General features: G+C 43.5%; 1 protein-coding gene across 1 annotated transcript in view; it reads right to left on the bottom strand.

Annotated features, from left to right (window-relative positions):
* Positions 1-349: 349 nt before the first annotated feature.
* The window catches only part of LOC144159764 (uncharacterized), a 321,877-nt gene continuing 306,468 nt past the window's right edge, over positions 350-15,758 (bottom strand). Inside the window, exons 10-14 of the mRNA XM_077691456.1 lie at positions 10,662-10,724; positions 10,539-10,601; positions 8,784-8,930; positions 8,661-8,723; positions 350-578 (exon numbers count right to left, since the gene is read on the bottom strand). Of these exons, the coding sequence (XP_077547582.1) occupies positions 350-578; positions 8,661-8,723; positions 8,784-8,930; positions 10,539-10,601; positions 10,662-10,724 (565 nt within the window). The remainder of the gene's footprint in view (positions 579-8,660; positions 8,724-8,783; positions 8,931-10,538; positions 10,602-10,661; positions 10,725-15,758) is intronic.

Raw genomic sequence — 15,758 nt, 5'->3', positions numbered from 1 at the left:
CAAACTTCTTGATCTCATCTGCCCATCTAACTTTCTGCCGCCCCCTGCAACGCTTGCCTTCTCTAGGGATCCACTCTGTTACCCTTAATGACCAGCGGTTATCTTGCCTTCGCATTACATGTCCTGCCCACGTCCATTTATTCTTCTTAATTTCTACTAATGTCTTTAACACCAGTTTGCTCCCTGACCCACTCCGCTCTCTTCTTGTCCCTTAATGTTACACCTATCATTTTCCGCTCCATCGCCCGCTGAGTCATTCTCAATTTAAGTTGAACCCTCTTAGTGAGCCTCGAAGTTTCTGCCCCGTAGGTGAGTACCGGTAAGATGCAGCTGTCATACACTTTCTTCTTCAGCGACAATGGTAGGCTGGTGGGCTCGACAGTTGTGCCGACATGCGGATTCCCTTCACGCCCTTCGCATTTATTGCGCAGGTGCTCGCTGCTGCATGCCGTGTCGAGCCCTTCGACGCTATCAGCAGCAGCCAATCCGGACAATGCCCCCTTCTCCTGCATGACGCTCCAGCACCGCTCCAGCCAGCACCGAAAGATGGCCCCTGCATCGACCCCCTCACCGTGCTCCTGGAATTTTCAACAACGCCACCCCCAGCGACATCAGCTGCCCGACCGGGCATAAAAGACAGCACTCCACAGCCGACACTTCGTGGGCTTGACAGTTGTGCCGACATGCGGAATCCTTCACGCCCTTCGCATTTATTGCGCAGGTACGTTCGTCCGACTCCCTTTATGCAAAAAAAACTAGCAACCGTTTTTTGGTACAACTGCCATGCCCACAGTATTTCTTGTGCTTTGTTATGAATATCTTTACATGTGCGAACATTGTACTAAAACTGCTACTGTGTTCAGGTGATGTAGAAGTTAATCCAGGCCCTACCACGCGTAGCACAGTCAGTCAAACCGACCAAACTATCCATGCACTTCTAACAAAACTAGACGAAGGCCAGGCTCAAATTCTTTCCGCACTGAAAACGATAAATAAACGACTTACAGCAACCGAAGAAACATTAACAGACCTTGCACCTCGTATCACAAAATCTGAAGAAATGTGCGCATCTATCCCGGAACTTCTTTCCAGCGTAGAAACTTTAACAAAATCATCAACTGACGCAACAATCCAGCTCTCCAACATGGAAGGCAGGCTGAACGATGCCGAAGATAGGTCACGTCGGTGTAATCTTCTTTTTTATGGAATCCCCGAAAAAGAACAAGAAACTTGGGCAGACAGTGAATGGTTTGTTGCTGACATTTGCAAGAAGCACATCAAAATTAACCTTGTGCCGAACGATATCGAAAGAGCGCACAGAATCGGAAAAGTTCAACCGGATAAACCACGTCCAGTAATTGTTAACTTCTCCCAGTTCAAAATAAAAGAAGCAATCTTATCTAACGGTTTCAAACTGAAAGATACGCCGTACAGTGTAGCTCAGGATTATTGTTTTGCAACCCGCACTGCCCAGAGAGAGCTTCTACGTTTCGCACGTGAGCACGGCGGCCCTTTCAAGCTTCGTTACAAGAAGGTAGTTATCGGGAAAAAATCTACCACTATGATGCAACCCGAAAAGAAGTCAAAGAAATTTTTCCACGTGACAGCTAGCCATTTCGCATCCCAGTAAATGTATCACCAGTTACCTCACCCTCTCGCCAAATCCAGAATCACCCCACCAAACATACAAATGACGTCACCTTTTTTATTCTCTACACAAACATAAGAAGTATCATGCCGAAACGCGACGAAATATGCACCATAATTCAATCATCTGATTGTAACGTTGTGATGTTGACAGAAACATGGCTTTCACCTTCCATCAAAGATTCTGAAGTTCTTCCATACCTAACCGATTTCACGTTGCATCGCTAGGACCGCTTATCCGGTCGAGGTGGTGGCGTGTTTATCGCTATTAAACATACAATCCGTCACTTTATTATCAGCATTACGAGTCCACTGGAAGCCCTTTGGGTAGCTTGCGAAAGTTCACATGGGCTGATCATACTAGGTGTGTGTTACCGTCCCCCCAAATCAGAGCCCAACTTTAACCTCAGTTTTAATGACACCCTCGACAGCCTGCACAAAATGTATCCCCGTGCAAAGTTTATAATTTGCGGGGACTTCAATTATCCGTCTATAAAATGGTCAAACAACGTTTCCCTTCACAGCGGTGAATGCGGCGAATTCCTAGCCTGCTTAGAAAACTACCAACTAACCCAAGTAATAACTCACGCCACCAGAGAAACATTACACACCTCCAATATATTAGACCTTATCCTAATGTCGGATCCAAGTAGCCTGCATTCTCTCCATTACCTTAAAGAAATAAGTGATCACAAAATTATTCTTGCCTCTTTCAGTTTCACCTTCCCAGAAAATAAACCTACACCAAAGCAGATAAAACTCTACGGCCGTGGCAATTATGAAAGAATTAACACCGAACTTGAACAATTTTACATTTCATACGAACAGGGATTTAACAAGCGCACAATAGAAAATAATTGGAAGTTGCTAGTTGAAAAACTCAACCAACTAACTGATGCATATATACCAAGCATAAAAATTAAAAACAAAACATCCGCCCCTTGGTTTAACAACGCGATTAAAAAACTAATAAACCGGAAAAAACGCCTGTTCAGACGGGCCAAAAAACAGAACCAACCATCCTTATGGAAAGAATATTCCGACTCCGTAAAATGCCTCTCGATTAGCATTCAAAACGCGAAACGCGATTTTTTTCGAACAACACTACCAGACATGCTCAAAAATAACCCTAGGAAATTCCGGAAAACAATAAACCTAACAAACATCTTGCCGATAACCTTAATCGGTACGAATGACAAACCGCTCAGTGACGTAGATTCGGCCAATGCCTTAAACCATGCCTTTTGTTCTGTTTTCACGCGTGAACATAGCTTTTGTGCGAACTTCGGAGAGACTGCCGGATCTATCATAAGCGATCCAATGTCACCTATTGAAATTTTTACAAATGGTATAAGTAACGTAATTAGAAAAATGAAACTTTCATCTGCAAGTGGAATTGATAACATAAACAGCAAAGTATTAAAGAATACCCAATTGATAATTAGTGCAGCATTTCAACTGCTCTTCTCACAATCCCTTTCGCAGGGACAGGTGCCGACCGATTGGAAACTCGGTATAATCACCCCATTGTTCAAAAATGGCAACAAATCATCTCCATATAACTACCGGCCCATATCGCTTACCAGTGTCCCATCCAAAATTATGGAGCACATTTTATTTACCAACATCATTAATCACCTCGAACAGCACAACTTCATTCACCCTTCCCAACATGGTTTTCGTAAAGGCCTGTCGTGTGAAACGCAACTTGCTGCCTTCATTCATGACTTGCACACAAATCTTGACCGCAATATCCAAACTGACGCAATATTTCTTGACTTTAAAAAGGCTTTTGATAAAGTTCCTCACCACCGCCTTATGACCAAACTTTCTTTGCTTAACCTCGACCCATTTGTCTTGTCTTGGATTAATAACTTTCTCACTGACAGAAAAGAAAACAGTTCGTCGTCATAAATACAGCTAGGTCCCAAATCTCTCCCGTCCTCTCCGGTGTTCCCCAGGGAACAGTACTTGGCCCCCTACTTTTCCTGATTTACATCAATGATCTTCCACACTGTATTACTAACAATATAGGATTATTCGCCGACGATTGCGTTGCAACAATCGCTAGTCATGAAGATCAAGTAACTTTACAAGCAGACCTAACAGCCGTTCAAAATTGGTGCCACAAGTGGCAGATGAGCTTAAACATTTCTAAATGTAGATCAGTGTCTTTTCACAGACGTACTAATCCGTTTTTGTACAACTACGCCCTACATAACAGTTTTCTACAATCAACTACCTCTTATAAATACCTTGGAATACATATCTCAAGTGACCTATCTTGGACCCTCCACATTAATCACGTCATTTCACCAGCTAGTAGATCTTTAGGTTATATTCAACGAACCCTGAAGTTTGCTCCCCGCCACTTAAAAATATTAGCTTTCACCACAATAATACGCCCCAAACTGGAGTACGCCGCAGCAGTTTGGGACCCACACCAGAATTACCTCATCCAAAACCTAGAAGCCATCCAAAACCGCGCTGCCAGATTCGCCTTTTCCGATTACTCAGCGTTCACCAGTGTAACAGACTTAAAGAAACGTGCCGCACTCCTTCCTCTTAGTCACCGCCGAAAAACTGCGCGACTCGCATTATTCCACAAATTCTATCACCCATCCCCATCGAGCATTTACGTCACCCAACGCGCCCATTTCTCTGATCGTTGCTGCAACACTATGCAAGTTCATTACCCTCGCCCCAAAACTACCACATTTGCAGAATCTTTCTTTATTCGCACAGCTAAGGAATGGAACGCCCTACCAGATACCATTGTTAGCAGTCAGGATGCAGAAGCCTTTAAAAATGCCCTGACGACGATCATTGAACCGTAATAAATTGCCTGGTAACTTTCTAACGTGCTCAACTTTTTCTTTTTTCGTGTGACCTCACAAGATATTTCTTGCATAATGGTTCCTGGTGTCATTTTCTTCGTACGGCGTGTATATATGTGTATGTATATGTGTATATGTAAGTACACATGTGTATACATATGTGTATATATATATATTGTACTTGACAATGTTTTGTACCTTTTAGGTGGTATCTTTTGCCACTGCAAATTGTTTTCATCCACAGTCCACAAACAACTGTACCTGTTCCCCCCTCCTACCTTTTTTTTTTGTTGTCTGTTTCTGCCGCTTCAGCTATATCCTAAAATTGTTTGTTGTTTTATTGTGTTGCACATCCCATTTTGCCTTTACCAATGCCTTGTATACCCACCCCTCATGTAATGTCCCTTCTGTTAGGGACCCTTGAGGAAAATAAAATAAATAAATAAATTATCTGAGAATGTCTGCCATATGCACCCCACCCCATTCTGATCCTTCTAATTATCTCTGCCTCATGGTTGGGATCTGGGGTCACAACTTGGCCTAAGTAGATATATTCGCTTACCACTTCCACTGCCTGGCCACCTATCTCAAACCGCTGTGCTGTCCCGAGGATATTGATCATTAGTTTAGTTTTCTGCACATTAATTTTCAGGCCCACGGTTCTACTCTGTTCGCCCAGTGCGGAAAGCATGCTTTGCAATTCGTCCCCCGAGTTACTTAGCAAGGCAACGTCATCAGCAAATCTGAGGTTACTGAGGTATTCTCCATTAACCCTTACTCCCACCTGTTCCCAATCCAACGTTCTGAATACTTCTTGTAAGCATGCTGTGAATAACATTGGAGAGATTGTGTCTCCTTGTCTGACACCCTTCCTTATAGGTATTTTACTGCTCTCCCTATGGAGGATGATGGTAGCTGCAGACCCATTGTAGATATCCTCTAGTATTCTTACATAATGCTCATCTACCCCCTGGTTCCGTAATGTCTGAATGACTGCTAGGGTTTCGACCGAGTCAAATGCTTTCTCATAATCTATGAAGGCTATATATAGGGGTTCAGTATACTCAGCGCACTTCTCTATCACCTGATTGATCGTGTGAATATGGTCATTGTTGAATAACCTTTACGGAACCCTGCTTGTTCTTTAGGTTGACTGAAATCTAAGGTTGCTGAGATTCGGTTAGCGATTACCTTGGTAAATACCTTGTAGACGACTGACAGTAAGCTGATCGGCCTGTAATTTTTCAAGTCCTTCATGTCGTCTTTTTTATGGATTAGGATGATGTTCGCGTTCTTCCAAGATTCCGGTACCATTGCGGTCATTAGGCATTGCGTATACAGGTTTGGAGGTTTGTCAAGTACAATTTCTCTGCCTTCCTTCAAGAGGCCTGCTGTTATCTGAACCTCACCAGGTGCTTTGCCCCCTTTCCTTTCTTTCAAAGCCTTCCTTACTTCTTCGGTCGTTACTGGTGGGATGTCTATCTCCTGTGAACTACTGTCTCGTTCGGCATTATCTTGTATGTCCTGGCTACTGTACAGATCCCTATAGAACTCCTCAGCCACTGTGACTATTTTATCTCTATTTGTGAGGACATTGCCTTGCTTATCCTTAAGTGCATACATCTGATTTTTCCCCACGCCAAGACGTCTCTTCACTGCTTTCAGGCTATTTGTCTGCCATTTGTATGCGTTGGAAATACATATTTCTGTGGTGCAGTCACTCTGTTCGCAAATGTGGTGTATTTACGAGAGTGTATAAGCACGAGAGTGTATAAGAGTGAATGTGGTGTATAAGCGCCAGGTGCGTGTCACAAGCCGGTATCAGGAAACCTGCCTATGCATGGAGCTGATTGTCATTCCACTGCACTGAAATTTACTGTATTTTCCTGTCTATAAGTCGCACCTTTGTATAAGTCGCACCCCCTACAAAATGAGTTTTTGCAAAAAAAAAAAACGTATATAAGTCGCACCGTTGTATAAGACGCACCGGTATATAAGACGCACCTGTTAATTAGGTAAACTCATAGAGAATCAGATCGTTAGAAAGTGCGGTGAAAGTACATGGTTGTGGCGGCCGCCGCCTAGTAATGCATCCCCCTGTAAGCAGGGCTAGACACGGGCATCTAACATCCAAAGTCTGGACATAACTACTTCTCAAAAGTGGTTTATGGATACACACAGATGACATGTACTTACGGACTGCATTTAGGCAAAAACATCGAGATCTTTTTCCTCAGACTCGCTAACAAATATTTCAGTATCTTCAGTGGGAGTTCCACCGGTGCATCACTGCCATCCTCCGACTCTCTGTCATCTTCGCCAACATCGTCACCACTCGCGGACCAGATTACTCCGTCCATTATCAACCCGGCTACAACTGTTTTTGCAGAAATGGAGTCCCAAGAGACCCATTTGGCCACCTCTCCATACGTCGCGCGTCTCTTGTGTGCTGTCGTAAATATACCAACAACAAGATGGCAGTGCCTGGTGGTGACGTTCTGGAGCTACAGCGCACCAAAAGTTGCACTTTATCGTCAACTTGTGCAAATCATTTGTCCTCTCAGCTCTTATACGTATTTTCCAATGGTCCTTTGGAATAGCTTCTGATGGGGTTACTTTGTAAATGCACCGAATATCACATGTGCAAACTCAAAACATGACTTTCTAAAAACGACCTTTGCGACATTTTTTGCCATCTGTTGCCTGTGTTCTATCAATTAGTGATTGATCAATCAGTAAAACTGGTAAAAACATTGTCACCTTCCTTGGAAAATCATGATGTCAAGTTGGCACTTTCTCCCCTAGAAACTGATATGAGCGTCAAAATCCTAGCTTAAGGCTGCATTGGAGCAGTTTGGTGCAATTTTAGAAATTTTCATGCCCTTGGAGCAGCTTGGAGCAGAAAAGCGAATCTGCATCAAAACTGCACAGTATGCACAGCTGTCTCACCCCTGCGATGGTGATGGTGGTCCAGATGGTCTGCCAACAGTTCCTACACTGGCAGTAGCAAGATTTTATCTTTTCCAAATAGGGAAAACAAATGTACAACTCTGGTTAAACACACAAAGGCTACCACTAGGCACTATCAGACAGTATTGCATACGTCCACGACCAAATTTCTAACACCAGAACTCTTTTGATACATGCTGCTTAAAACAAACATGGTCGATTTCTAACTTAACTAATCAAAAAGACTACGAACAAAATACACAGGTAATGTCCGTGTATTTTGTTTCCAGTATCGGTCAATTCTGCTTTTTCATTATGCTACATTTTCTTTAAGACCACGAGCAAACTAACATGCAACAAGGTCCTCTTATAAATTCAGGCTTCGCACCATTAGCCCACAACCTAGCTACTAAACTGCTAAAGTGTTACCCGATACACCATCCTTTAGCATACCACGAACTAGAATTGCCACATTTTGTGCACTTGAAGTTGCAAAGAAAAAATAGTTCTGGCATCAATCAGCTTGGGCCCACCCGCAACGAAAAGAAATTTCGCAAAAGTTGTTCGTAACACTTATAGCAGCGGAGCTGTCGTACAAGCCGGAAGTACACTGTTGCAAAAAAAATACCATGAAATTTCCCAGCTCTCGTAAGTGCATGCCTTGCGGCTACTGCCGAGTACCCGGCTTGTGCAGTGGCTTCAGCAAACAAAACAAAACCACCAGCGCTGTCATCAGTGCTACCGCACATGTAAAAAACAACTGCAGCGCTAATGCTAAAGATGAAAAGACACCCTGCTTGGGAGAGGCCCCGCAGCCGCTACATTTTTTAGAGGCCAGTATGTATGATTGGAGATAGGGCTACGAGTGTTCCAAGCCTTCCCGAGACGACTTGCAGATCCCGCCTCACTACTGCCTCGAGTAGATGAGGAAGAAATAGTGGAAGTCTACAATGCTGAAGATGACTTTGCATTCCCCATTCACTTTGAAGAAGATGACGACCTCTCGGATGCATATGACGACGAATACTACCACGAACAACTATGAACATAAGCAATAATAATGAAACTTAACTATGTGCCCAGCAATGCTCAGCTACAAAAGCTTTGCCATTCATGATTTGAGCATGAGTGTGAGCTTTCCTCTACTTTTTACGATAAGAAGTTTTCTTAACTGCCTTGCCTGTTCTGTGAGATACTCATAATAGAAACAATAATGAAAAGTCCGACCTCCAAATCCTGCCTCTGTTTGGGAGCCAGCACTGATGAGTGATGTCAGAGAACACTGCGTACCTGAAAAGAAAAATATTAGTAATGCATACAACCTAGCGGTTACAAAGAAGAGGCTCATACCTATTGTACTTCTGGTAATGGCTGTCTGGGAGTAATGGCTGCAGGAGACACCCTGGCTGCAGGCTGCATCCAGAGGCAGTGCCACAACACAGCTTCTTGGCATCGATAATGTTGCATGTGGCATGCTTGCTGTTCTTGCAGTGTCTCCTGGAAGTAAAAAACAGAAACCACAGAAGAAAATTCCCACAACCCAGCTACATGCAAGAGAACCAGCAACAGCCCAATCGGTACTTTCCCACTCTAAAGAAAACGACACGTACACAATTGAGCCCACTAGATAGGCCTTTTCAGACCGACAAATAGATAACAGATCAGCTTGCCTGCTATGCCAAATTTGCCAACTAATCATGCATTTTTCTTATCCTTCAGCCAAACTGTTGTTTACAGAGTAATATTGCCGAAGGAGCGCCAATTAGATGTGCTACTTAGCTGCTAAGAGCTGTTTCTCCATTATTACAGTCTCTTATAATTGTACTTTTTACACACTTCACTTCTCATAATGAATGACACAATCGAAGCCATTTCAGTAGAGTAGTTCATATGACTTATTACTTGCAAGGTATGATTGGAAAAGCAAATACCTTCTCATTTTTTGTCAGGAGGAACATTTACACACTACAACGAGTTTTTGAATTGTGGCAAAGGGATACAAGTGCACTTGATATCTGAATTATATTACTCATAGTGTCAATGTGAGAGCACTATCCCTGTCCCAGGCACCACATTAAATGACCAACTGAAAACACCCAAAATGGTTGACATCACAATGTAAAAAACAGCGTTGAACAAGACGTTAGGCGAATTTGGGCGTAAGTGGAAGTTTGACAAGGAACTACCAGCCTGCGGGACTGGCACATCCCGCAAGTTGGCTGCGTAGTGCCATCAATCATATGCCGGACAGAGCTTGTGAGGTATGCAAAAAATTTGAAAAGTAAGTGGCAAATTGGTAGAATTCCAAATTACGCACTGGTTTTCTGTCCTTTTAGGACATTTATTTTGTTTCTTCTCAGGATGTAGGCCTCCTTTACTTGTTGAGGGCCTGGCATTATTCTTTGCCCCCTTTTTAGTCAGAGGACACAGTGCAGCTGGCAGCATTAGTACCGAAGCGAGTTGCGGGCATGCCTGGCGACTGTGTCTGCTGAAGGCCGTGTCTGTAAAACTAATTTCACAACGCATGCAAAATGCCAGCTGAAATCACGTATCCTTTCTTTTGTATCCACCCTTGTATTTTCTCTTTTTCACGCTCAAGTAGCTGCCACCCCATGCACCAAATCGTACGAGCCCTCACATCTGCCTGCAGCAATCGTCATTTCCGTTTCCAGTATGCGGCAGTGATATATTTCAGAGGACGCTTGATGACCACGAAACAAAACTGCAAAATGAGCCTAAAAACGATATCCCGTTGAAATTTTTTACGTAAATTTGAATTCCTACAGCAGTTGCTGCAGCCACAACAACGGCAGATAGTAATATTGCAGGAGCACGGGCTAGCTATGTGGTTGAATACTGGCATTTATGGCGCTCAAAACAGCCACTGCCTGAAACCGTGGAATTAATCCTCACAATGACCCCCAAATTCACGTCCATTAAATCTCCCCCCCTTGGTGTGGCCTGCCCAACAGCTACAACAACTTTGCCATTGAAGTCTTGAGTGTGAGTGCAAGCTTCCCTTGACTTTTTATGATAAAACTTTTCTTAACTGCCTTGCCTGCTCTGTGAGATACTCATAATAGAAACAATAACGAAAAGTCACACCTCCAAATCCTGCCTCTGTTTGGGAGCGAGCACTGATGAGTGATGTCAGGGAACACTGCGTACCTGAAAAGAAAAATATTAGTAATGCATACCACCTAGCGGTTACAGCGAATAGGCTCATACCTATTGTACTTGTGGTAATGGCTGTCTGGGTGTAATGGCTGCAGGAGACACCCTGGCTGCAGGCTGCATCCAGAGACAGTGCCACAACACAGCTTCTTGGCATCGATATTGTTGTATGTGGCATGCTTGCTGTTGTTCTTGCAGTCCTCTCCGCCTGTGAGAGCGATAGTTCCCTTTCACTCCACCACGTCACCTGTGGCACTCACATTTTGGTGATGTGGCAGTGGGTTGGAAATAAAAGCAGCAATGGCGTTCGTGCACATAGAGATCTCTGTTTTCATGAATGGGAGCTTAGCGCAAAAAAAAGACTAAGCTCCAATTCAGTATGTACCAACTAGCCCAACAACACGTTCTGTCTCTGTTTTCATACACAGCTGTCTTGTTTTAAAATAACAGTTGAGCTGTTAGTTAAACTTCGTGCGGGGTATACATGTGTTCTTCTGTGAGTCTTGCACAAATTAATGTGAAGCCAGTATTTCGTTGGCCCCTTGAACTGCCCTTGTCGCACACTTTTCATTTTTATTGAAGTACATACTGCAAACTAGAGGCCCAAGAAGGAGGGGCATAAAGGTGTGAACATCAAAGATACCAACAGTTCAGAATACTACATGCGGCAGCAATTAGAAACAAAAAAGTTAAAATAAGCTAAACTATTGCTTCTGTTCATTCAACAGAGGCAAGACATGTGTAGCTGTACTGTTCCAGTCGATAACATGTGCAAAAAAGAAAATATAAAAGGTTGGTAGCATAGTTTAAAAATTTATATGATAATGGAATAGTATTTTGAGTTATGCCACGGTTTTTGCAAGTTTCTAGCATAATACAAACAAACTTAAAGGATTGAGACTGTTTTTTCCCTAATGTATGAATCTCACCAGTTGGTATAAGCTGAGACAATACGTGCGACTATAATTTGAATTATCAAGAGCAAAGATATGTCAGGTGTAAAAACTTTCTCCTTGACTAATGTTTGAGTCCCATAAGCTTACACGATGTCCTCAACAGAATTTGTGCAATTATATTTAAAATAAATAAAGTCAACAAGCTTTCCTAAAACATTCTCAAGCAATTCAATATTGTTTCAAGAGAGGACTGGAACTGAGCCGGCATCATGAGTTTTATACCAAATTAAAGTAAGATACAACAGTAATCTTTCGCTGGAGCATAAGTGAGTTGATGCCTCCATGAACACAGTTCATGACCGACAGATAAAGAAATACTGGTTATATGTGACTTCCAGCTCAAGCTGCCAGTTTATGCAATACCCAAATAAGTATATTTCTGAGCTTCTGTGACAGATTTCGTGAAAAAGGATAAAAATTGGAGTAGATTTTTCATTGTGGATATAAAGGGAGATTGGATCATCCAGTTTAAACAAGGTGGCCCATTTTTGACTACCAGAGAGGAGATTACCAAAAATAGTGAAACTGTGTGTAAATAGCCTTTCAAATCAAACAATTCATCACAAAAAATTTAAAGATGGGACCAAGGGTGCTACGCCAGGAACCATTAAACATAGCAAGAAGCGTGTCAGCTGTTTGCTCCATCTGAGAAATAGGCAGAAACCTAAGCTATAGAAAGGAAGGAGGGGAGAGGGTGAAGCATGTTGAAAATTTATTTTTTATAATTTGGCCAGGCGGTGGGTTCGAACAGGTTGTGTGAGTAATTAAAAAAAACTTTTTTTCCCATTGCATGGATCCCTCATGTGCTAAGTATATGGGCAACATTCAAACTTTGTGTATGGGCACCTGTTTTTACAATCCATGAACAGTGTTTGTAGCCTGTGCTAATTGCAAATAGAAATTGGTAGTGTTGAAGTCCGCATAATTCCCAGTGGACAACTGTACTGGAGATATGCAGCAAAGGACACTGAAATGCACCAGTTGGATTCTGTCCCTGTTACAGTTACTCACTAAGTAAAACTATTGGCCTGGCTGAGAGCCTTCGTAGAATCGTCCAGAAAAGGTGATCTCGTGGAACCCAAAGAACCACGTAAAAACCCGGCATCAGCTATTACAATATCCAAAAAACAGCGTGGCCCCGATCGGTGAAACTAATCCTATTATTGCTAGTTGCTTACAATTGCTGGCTGTTGCAGCAGCACAGGCTCGTAATCACAAATGAGGATGTAAAACAGACTATATAATGTGTTTAGAAAATGTGGACCGGTACACTTAATTATGTTACTGCACCAAAACAACTTAGCTGCAAATATTTCTGTACTAGACTTTGTATCGTGCGAGAAGTTAAAATACAAGTGCTCATTCACTTGACGAAACAAGCACTAATAGTTACTGCAAGAATGCAGAAAGCGCATGCACAACATATCAGAACGCGATGCACTGAGCGAGAGCTCGTTTCTGCGTAATCATGGGGCGCTCCTACATGGGCACATATTATATTACTGACGTGTGGTTCTGCTTCAAAGTAAATAAATTTGGTTGCTCCCCCTTTCATAGGAATCGTTAAAACACGAAAGTGATATGCCTTCACAGGATCAGTTGAATGTTTATTATGCATTGCTATTAACTTGCACATCGCTATTTATATATCGCCAGTATGGTAACGTCAGACTTATCAGTTTCGTTGCGACGACCTCAGCTGGCGCCAACTGTCTGGGGTCATTAGTATAGTGATGCACTACTTCACTTCACCTCTCCTAAACGGCAGCACCAGCGAAATAGAGGAGGTATTAGTGAAGATATATGGCACGTTCGTACGGCTGTCTGCGTTTCCGCTCATAGCGCGGTCGGTAAAGCGCCTGGCGCCTCCCGTTGCCTCGACGGAGCACCCGCCTCGAATCCTGGCACAGCCACATTTTTCTGGCGATGTCATTTCTGTGACGGATGTGACGTCACTCGGATCTTGGTGGATTCCAGCATAAAAGACCTTCATGTTAAAATAATCTTGCTGCTGGCATTTTTAAAAGTGGGAAAGATAGATTTTGCGCCGTTGCTCCTTTACAACCCGAAGCAAGCTTCAGCATCCCTGGGCACGCAGTGGTTTATGGGTAGCGTTTCGACATGCTTGCGTCAACACAAATGTTGCAGCTGCTGGCTGATTACGTCTAGCGAGATCACCGTTTACACCATGGGTATGCACCCACATGATGAGCTTCGTACAGACCGTTTATAACGAGCAGTTGGGTCTAACCTTCAACAGGTGGTGCTAGCGCAGCACTTATGACTGGCCTTTAGCACGGGCAGGTTTCCGTTTCTGTCATAGGCTGACATGGTGCTCAGCGAAGTGCGGTGAGAAAATGCGGAAGTCACGGGGAAAAACTTGCACCAAACGGATGTACCATCTGCAATCGGGGCCTCAAGCTTTTGGACGAATCACCATGCGTCTCACTGGCCACAAATTCACATAGACTGTCCTTGTTAGTGGCCTCTCGCAATGGACCTCTTTCCGCACAGTGAGCGTGACACAGAGACCAGGCTGCGCTGCATTGCCATTCTCCAGAAAGAATTTTGTTCCAAGAACATCGGCAAGGGTGACTTCTTCAGACCGTAACGGAAGGCTGCCGGCAAATGTAGTGTAGTGCACACGAATCTGCCTTGGCACTCTTGTTCTAAAGCATGCCTCCTGTTGTGTTTACGCGTTGTGTAAGCGTCGTCACGACACTCAGCCAGGCTCAGCCTGGCCGTTAAGGTCGATTGGAGTGCTGACTACTACATTCTTGTCTAATTTTCGCTCGCGGATATCAGCTTTGCCATGGAGCAGGATATCTAATCTCGCTGTACTTAAAAGCACACCAATCACCATCCATCGCACCACCGGCATGCCCCAAGCCCTGTTGTTCGTCTCTGATGCTAAGCCATCCTTCTTGTGAGAAGTACAGAATCCTGGCGTCAGTAAGCATAGCATGCATACCCGCCAACTCCTCTGAATTTTCAGTAACGTGTACGAATTTCGACCCGTGTTCCGATTTTATGAATCTTGCCTGAAATTTTATGGATTTTCGAAAAAAAAATGAGAACTATAAATGACACAGTGGTACCTTTGTGGTGATGAGGCAACGTACCTCGGCGTACATTTTAACCCACAGAAATCTGGAGTCATGGTGTTCAACAAGGAAGCTCATACAGCACCAATAAGAATTCAACAGGAACCCATACCATTAGTAAATAAGTACAAATACTTGGGGATCTGGCTTAATGAAGGAAAAGGCTACCTGAATGCCCATGAAGAACACCTCAAACTGAAAGGGAGATGAAATGCAGCAGTAATGAAACATAGAGCACTTTGGGGATACAATAAGTACGAGGTAGTGCGAGGCATCTGGAAAGGGGTAATGGTGCCGGCGCTCACGTTCTCTAATGCCGTATTATGCTTAAAGTCCGATATCCTGTCGGGACTGGAGGTTAACCAAAAGACAGTTGGCACGTTAGCACTGGGAGCTCACAGTAAGACTACAAATGAGGCTGTACAAGGCGATATGGATTGGGCTTCATTTGAGGCGACGGAAGCGCAAAGTAAAATATGTTTTGAGGAGCTGCTTAAACATTTAAATGAGAAGAACTGGGCAGCCAGAGTGCACAGATACGTGTACCTTCAAAGTGTGGACAACCAATGGTGGAAGAGGACTCGAAAGCTGGCGACTAAATATACCTTGACCGCGGCAAATAAACAAGGAGGGGCAGTTAAAAAGCAAGTGAAGGATACAGAGACGCTCATGTGGACAGAGAAGATGGAATAGAAAGGATCGCTGGGAATATACAAAGCAAGCAAAAAAGAGATCCGGAAAGAGAACTTTTATGACAACAATAAAGGTAGTGCGTTGCTCTTTGAGGCGCGGGCTGGCTGCTTGAGAACTCGAACTTACATGAGCAAATATTCGTCACAGGATGAGACGTGTTGGGTGTGGCAGGGATAAAGAAACAATCGACCACATAGTAATAGGATGCCAAAAGATTCAGCCAGATAGAATTGGGGGGAAAGTCCTACTTCCTGAGGCAGTGGGCTTCGCAATTGATGGAAGCATTAACTGGTTAGCAGTAGGTATTACTAAGCAGGGGCTAGAGTATTAATGGAAAAAAAGCAGGGAAGTCGACAAAATAACTCCCAGCTAGGGGTAGTGACAGGGCAGAATTACAA

This window comes from Haemaphysalis longicornis, unplaced genomic scaffold, assembly GCF_048455015.1.
Source record: "Haemaphysalis longicornis isolate Haplotype H1 unplaced genomic scaffold, Haemaphysalis longicornis Haplotype H1 scaffold_10, whole genome shotgun sequence".
NCBI classification, from domain to species: Eukaryota; Metazoa; Arthropoda; class Arachnida; order Ixodida; family Ixodidae; genus Haemaphysalis; species Haemaphysalis longicornis.
The sequence above is the reverse complement of the archived record's forward strand: the minus strand, read 5'-3'. Positions and strand labels throughout refer to the sequence as shown.